This window comes from Gekko japonicus, unplaced genomic scaffold (genome assembly GCF_001447785.1).
Source record: "Gekko japonicus isolate JY-2015 unplaced genomic scaffold, Gekko_japonicus_V1.1 scaffold69, whole genome shotgun sequence".
NCBI classification, from domain to species: Eukaryota; Metazoa; Chordata; class Lepidosauria; order Squamata; family Gekkonidae; genus Gekko; species Gekko japonicus.
This window is the reverse complement of record NW_015175972.1, coordinates 1,608,765-1,615,311: the sequence shown is the minus strand read 5'-3', so window position 1 is coordinate 1,615,311 and position 6,547 is coordinate 1,608,765. Positions and strand designations below refer to the sequence as shown.

The following is a 6,547-nucleotide window of genomic DNA, read 5'->3' as shown; positions in this document are numbered from 1 at the left end:
CCTCCAGGAGAATAACAACCTCTTTAAAAGGCTGACTCGTATTCCCTCATCCTATGTCACAGGAATACCTACTTAAAAATAAAGTATTTTAGGAGTCCATTTAAGAGAAACTTTCTTTCCCCAGAAGAGGGTTGTTGTTGTTTTTTTAAAAAAAGAAAAGAAACAAAGAAGAATCTTTCCTCCTCAGGATTAACCAGCAATCATTTCAGAAAGTTTCAAGGTGGCTTTCCTTAAGAGTGAGGGGCTTTTTCAGCTGCTGAGACTTTCTGACCAATCCATGTTAATATTTCCTTAAGGACAGAAGTGGTCACCTCAGGAAGCTCTTTGTGGAGGGCGTGATAGGCCTCATCATACACCTGCAACCAAGAAGAAGATGGTTAAGATCACAAAACCAGCACATGTGCAAGCGTGAAAGCAAAGGCCTAGAAATAAGGAAGGGAGGGGGAGTGGTGCCCTAGAGATGAAGGACACAGTCGTGCTGTAAATGAGGAGAAAACTAAAGGGATTGTTGGTTGATGTACGCACCACAAGGAAATGAACTGCCAAAACTGGATATAATTTACAGTCATATATTTTTTATGTGTAAGCATGAAAAATCATGGTACAAAGACTCATTATCTTAATAATGTCACCATTTGAACAATTATATCAACACTTGTTCTTGGTGTGTATGTATGCACTCGTGACCTCTGAAGGCCCATAAAGCCGAACCTCGTTTGGTCTTGTTCACTGTGATTGTGGTCTTATATCACCAACTTTCAGACATTCATTTGTATTCTATATTGTAAACTGAAGACTATTTAGTCGGGTGGTGTTCAGTCTAGCTAAATTCAAGGCCTGTGTTTTTAAATTTGTAGTTTAAGTGCACTGTGTAATAAACTGATTTATTTTGTTTAATTCATTTTTATGTTGTTTCTTCTCAGCCTTCATGGTATCTAATTCAGTTTTGGGTTTGGGTTTTTCTCCTTTTCTTGGTGACCTCAAGTAGAGTCACCAGATTCTGTGCAACTGCCATAATCTATAGGGTTGCCAAGTGTATCTTCGCCGGGAGTGGGGGGCTCCTGGCCGGTGTCTGGTGCATGTGCGCGCACTTTGCACGCGCGAGCCACATGCACGTCACCCAGAAGTGACGGGAGGACGCCATAGAGTTTTCCCTTGTATGGCCGTGGCCCCGCCCCCAGTGTGCCCACGTCACTTCCTGGTGACGCGCACGCAGGGGTGGGGTTCCCACCGGGGCCCGATTCCGCGGCGTCGGAAATCGGGCCTCCAAAGCGGGGGTTTACCCACCTCCACTTGGCAGCCCTAATAATCTACCAAGGTCCAGTGTTGAGTCAATGACGTCTTTGCTTTTTTAATATATCCGAATAGAAGACTGCATATACATTCTTGTAATCACGCTGCTAGTGTTTGTTTTATTTTGCTAGTCCATGATCATCATAAATTATTGACCAATGATGGGATGTGGATGGTTGAAGGAAGGAATTGGACTGTGTTAATGTAACAGATACTAAACAGGGCATCTTGTGGAATGTTACATATTAAGTCAGCTTTGCAAATATGTCCCCAAAAGCTACCAGCATGATCACAGCTGGTCATGAGGAATACCAGCCTCCTGGCCTTGTCATCTCATGACTGAATTATCAGACGGGCACTTCAATTTCTCTTACTACTTCTGTTTCCCCCCTAACAGGATCTGAAAACCAGGACCACAGCTGCATAAAATAGAGTACAGGTTGAAGAACAAACACTTTTAATTATTTCTCTCTCTTTCCACAATTCAAGTAATCTTATCCACTGTTTGTAAGATCAGATTGAAAGTGCCGAGACACAGGTGCAGCTCTTCAGCACATCTTCTCCTTTTATGCACCAAATCTCCATCAAACGTGCTGTATAAATCTTCATAAATGCCTCAGAAGTGAGCCTGTTTCTACACGCTCAGCAAAATGTCATAAAAATGCAATCTAACCCTCATTTTTACTTGCAGTGCTACAGCTGAAGCAGGTGTTTCTTTAAACCGCTCAAATGTCTAATGAATAAAATTGAGTGTAATTTAAATGGTGTATGGTTGTTTTCAGATCCCCAAGTATTAACACTCTCCCTTTCCACTTTCCTGTTTATACTTCCCCCAGATTGGAGCACCCAGCTAGAGACTGTGGCAGAATGTCATTCCACTGATCTAAGGTCAGATCCCTACTCTTTCAGCTGCCCCTTATTGATCCAGCGGCTGCTCGGTTTTCCCTTCTCCTTCATGTGTTTTATGTTTATTTCCCTCCCCCGTCTACACCTGTCCTCCTTAGGAATCAGCATGACCTTTACCCTGTGTGGAATGTTCTGTCAGACTGCCACCAGGCATTATATGCGCCTACATCCGTAGCTGTGCACATGGACTTGCTCTACCACCTCTTTCTTGTAACACACCCTGTGACTGAGGGCCATCATGATGCCTTGGGTTGGGTGCCTAGAGCTGATCAGGGCAGACCAGACTACAAATCCCCATTCATCCCTGAGGGACAGCTCACTCTCTCTGAGCCTAATCTACCTTTCAAGGCAACAATAGGGATAAAATGAGGAGGGGGATGTCTCTTCCTTGACAAAAAATAAGACAAAAATGGTTAAATAGCCAAGCATGGGTTAACTTTAAAATCCGCTGAGGCCTTAGCCATGTGTTTGGGAGATTTAAACACAGGAGAAGAAAGCCTGAAAATGCCCTTTGTAACTCTGCTCTTCTGATGCCTTGTGTCCCTAGGTGCTATTTCCAAATTTCTGGAAATAGATGTGCTAGACTACCCCATGATCTAACAGTCAATTAATTGGCTATGTACTATCTTGAACTGTGCATATACAGAGGGAGAGCTGACCTCACTTAAGTATTTGTCCGCCTTTTCATAGGTTTGAGAGTGAAGATGGGGCCAGCAGTCAAGCAAGCAATTTCCTTTGTAATTTTAGGTTGTAAACATGAACAAACTTTTACAGAAAATGAGTAAATTCCCCAGAAAAAAAAAGGGATTTCTGTCCAAGGAAATGGGCTTAGCAGTGTGATACGCATGAGAGGTGGCAGGGGTCTATAGCAACCCAGGCTTTCATTTGTATGAATCTGGCGATAAGCTAGGAATGTCTAGGCACACCTTGAGCTTGAGTGCAATTTCCCTATGCAGTACCTCATGTTGGTTTGAAAGGAGCCCCTTTTAAATCACAACCAAGTAAATGTCATCATCCCCCTCCACTCCCCAACCAAAAACCCCAAGATCACCTTGAGTGTTTTATCTTGACTTGGAGCAGTATCCATCAGCAAATAGGAACCTTTGATATCGCAGAGTTTGTCAGGCGAGCCATGGAGCGTCAAGATGGGAAGGGTCAGTTTAGGGAGAGAGCGTTCTATTTTGGCAATGGCATTCATCAGCTGGATGACAAAGGAGACTTTCATGCCGCCATGATGAACCAGTGGGTCTGTGGCATAAGATTCAACCTGCCAGAATAATGCATTGTTAAGAAGCGGTGGCTCAAGTGGTTAAGATGCTGAACTGCAGGCTGTGGAAGGTCAGTAGTTCAGCAGTTCGAGACCCGGGTGCCGCATGACGGAGTGAGCTCCCGTCTCTGGCCCCAGCTCCTGCCAATCTAGCAGTTCGAAAGCAAGAAATTGCAAGTAGATAAATAGGTACCACTTCGGTGGGAAGGTAACAGCGTTCCGTGCACCTTGGTGTTTAGTCATGCCAGCCACATGACCATGGAAACGTCTTCGGACAGCGCTGGCTCTTTGGCTTTGAAACGGAGATGAGCACCGCAACCCTAGAGTCGGACTCGACTGGCTTTCGAGCAAGGGAAACCTTTACCTTTACCTTAAGAAGCGGTAGATAGCACTTGATTGTCATAAACACCAGCTCCTGAGGCGCCTACTCTCTGACACTGGTTTTACAGACAGCACAATTCAATAGATAGCTCTGATGTTCCCATGCAATTACTCTCCTCACAAGTTTCTTAGTGTTAATGACAGCCAAATGGCTTCTGAAGGAGGCCACAGCCAGCACATGCAAAGGGGTAATGACAGGGCTACTGTTGCAGAAGGAAAGGCAGCTACATTTTGTTGTTATCTGTGCTGTCTACAGAAAGATACCACAAGTCACTTTCAGAAGGGTCATGAAGGTTTCAAGGCCTTTCTTGCTATATATTTAACTAGCGAAAATCCCCTTTCCCCCCCCCACCCTCCTCTATTCTCCCAAGAGACAACCTTGATTTACAAAAGAAATGACTTCCTGTGAATGTTCTCAGGGAGAAAGGGAGAACTTTGGTAATGGAACAATCAAGTCATCGTATTTTGTGAAATCTCTCTTGTAGCAAACTGGTTGTATCCTGACATTTTCACCTGGGCCCATGTGACCCCCCCCCCCAAACTTAAACAAAAGTGCTGGGTTCCCCTGGCTACTTAGCAACTAGCTCCAGACTAAAGCTGCAAGTTGTTTGTTTGGTGCTGTAACACAGCAGTGCATGAAAGGCAACACAGCTCTAAGCTGCTTCTCCTACTACAAGGCAACAGATGAAGAACTCTTGGGGGAAGGAAAATCACAAAGGAGTGGGCGGCTAGATTGACAGAACTTCTCTTCCTGCAGAGTAAAATAATGTAGATGAACTCATATGAGGTGCCCCCTTTGCCACCCCCATACAAAGCCACAAATGCCAGGAGATGGTCTAATGGGTGTTTCTCCCCCCAAAAAACCCCTCTGTTTGATTAGAAGAATAAAAAGATTCCTCAGAAATGTTAAGAGGGATTAAAAACACACACAACTTAACAACCCAAAAAGCACAACCAACCCCCATTACTGGGGAGATAATGACTGGGATGTAGGATGCAAGGGCTGCACAATGGGTCTCATCCCAGTGGAAAGGAGAGAGACGAGGCAGAGACTGTAGCTCTCTCTGCAGTCTCTAAATTACATACTATAAAAATGGCAATCTTCTTAATGATCCATGAGGTAGTTCTCATTGAAGCCTGAAGGAAAGCTCAGGATGGGGTTTTTGTGTGTGTGTGAGATGGTGGAGGTGGGAAGAGTGAGGCCTTTCTGTCTATGTACACTTTCCTCATCTTAGTCTCCTTTGGCTATCTTTACAGTCTAATAACACGCCGCAGTACTCTCTTAGGCATGTGTGTGTGTGTGTATGTGTGTATATATATATATATATAATTGGTTCCCCTCAGATTACCTCTTATTTCTGTATTTCCTTAATCCTCAATAACCTTTGAAAACAGAATATTGAGAGAAGCTATTATCACTATTATCAGCATATTTAAAAGTTAATTTATTCCAGCAGCTCACTCTTAGAGCGGCCCTGGAAATCTTACAAGCAGGGAATGATAATAAAAGCCATCTTTGATATTTGTTCCCAGCATCTACACAATATTCAAAAACAGAATAACTAGAACCTAATACTGCATTCTAAACATGGCCGCAGTAACCTGTGCTTCTACTCCCACTCACCAGGGTTGAATCTGGGCTAAAAAACTCAGTTAGTTGGGGAGAAACTAACCTCAGTTGTTAGTATGCAATGGTGGTTATATGCCAGGTCTGAATGCAGCCTCTGACAAACTCATCTTGGCTTTAAGGTTTCTGACCCATAAAGAACTATATATTTTGTCCCTCTTTAAGTCTATAAAGTGTGGGCGAATGTGTTTCTTGTGACAGTTCAGGGACTTTGGTTCTCAGTTTCTGAGTGCTTGTTGTGTATTTTATCCTAACTGTACCTTGACATTTTTATAGAACATCTGGACCAGGATTCTTAAGGGATGCATTATTTTGAATTGGATAACTGTTAGCTTGCCCACTGAAGTCAGAACCTTCAAATGTTGGCAAACGCTATGTAGGCAATAGGGTGTATCTTGTAGCATATACTCAGGAAAAATCCAGAAGCCTTTGCTAAGTTTCTGTCCATTCTGTAGTATTCTTTGGTGTCATGCTGCAGTTTCCAAAAACATCCCCCAGCTGTTTGTTTGGTCCTTTGTTTATACTGCTTTATGGGCAAATAAAAACATTTATTTCACCCAGGCCCAGGGGTCATTTCGTTAAAAAGAGCTGCAGGAGCTCATTAGCATACGGTATACTAATGAGCTATTAGGCTATTAGCATAATAGCTCATTAACATATGCAACACCCCCTGACATCACCGGAAGTGGTGTCAAAAGGGGAAGCAAAAGGGGGGGGGAGGCATCTTCAAAAGCCTCCCCTTCCCTTCCCCAGCCGGGGGGTGGGGGGTGGGAAGCGAAGAGAGAAGGCACTAGAGTTCGGCCGAAGAAGAAGAAGAAGAGATTGGATTTATACCCCGCCCTTCACTACCCAAAGGAGTCTCAGAGCAGCTGACAAACTCCTTCCCCCCCCTCCCCACAACAGACACCCTTGTGAGGTAGGTGGGGCTGAGAGAGCTCTGACAGAAACTGCTCTTTTTTCAAGAACAGGTCTTATCAGAACTACGGCTTGCCCAAGAAGGAAGGAAAGAGGAAAAGAAAGAGAAGGAAAGAAGGAGGGAAAGAAAGAGAGAGAAGGGAAGAAGGAGGGAAAGA

At 44.0% G+C, this 6,547-nt stretch overlaps 1 protein-coding gene across 3 annotated transcripts in view; it reads right to left on the bottom strand.

Moving 5' to 3' along the window:
- Positions 1-31: 31 nt before the first annotated feature.
- MGLL (monoglyceride lipase) overlaps positions 32-6,547 on the bottom strand; it is a 109,250-nt gene continuing 102,734 nt past the window's right edge. For all 3 annotated transcript variants that reach the window (XM_015426095.1, XM_015426094.1, XM_015426093.1), the window contains exons 7-8: positions 3,251-3,466; positions 32-356 (exon numbers count right to left, since the gene is read on the bottom strand). In XM_015426095.1, coding sequence (XP_015281581.1) covers positions 231-356; positions 3,251-3,466 — 342 coding nt within the window. In that variant the 3' untranslated portion in view covers positions 32-230. The remainder of the gene's footprint in view (positions 357-3,250; positions 3,467-6,547) is intronic.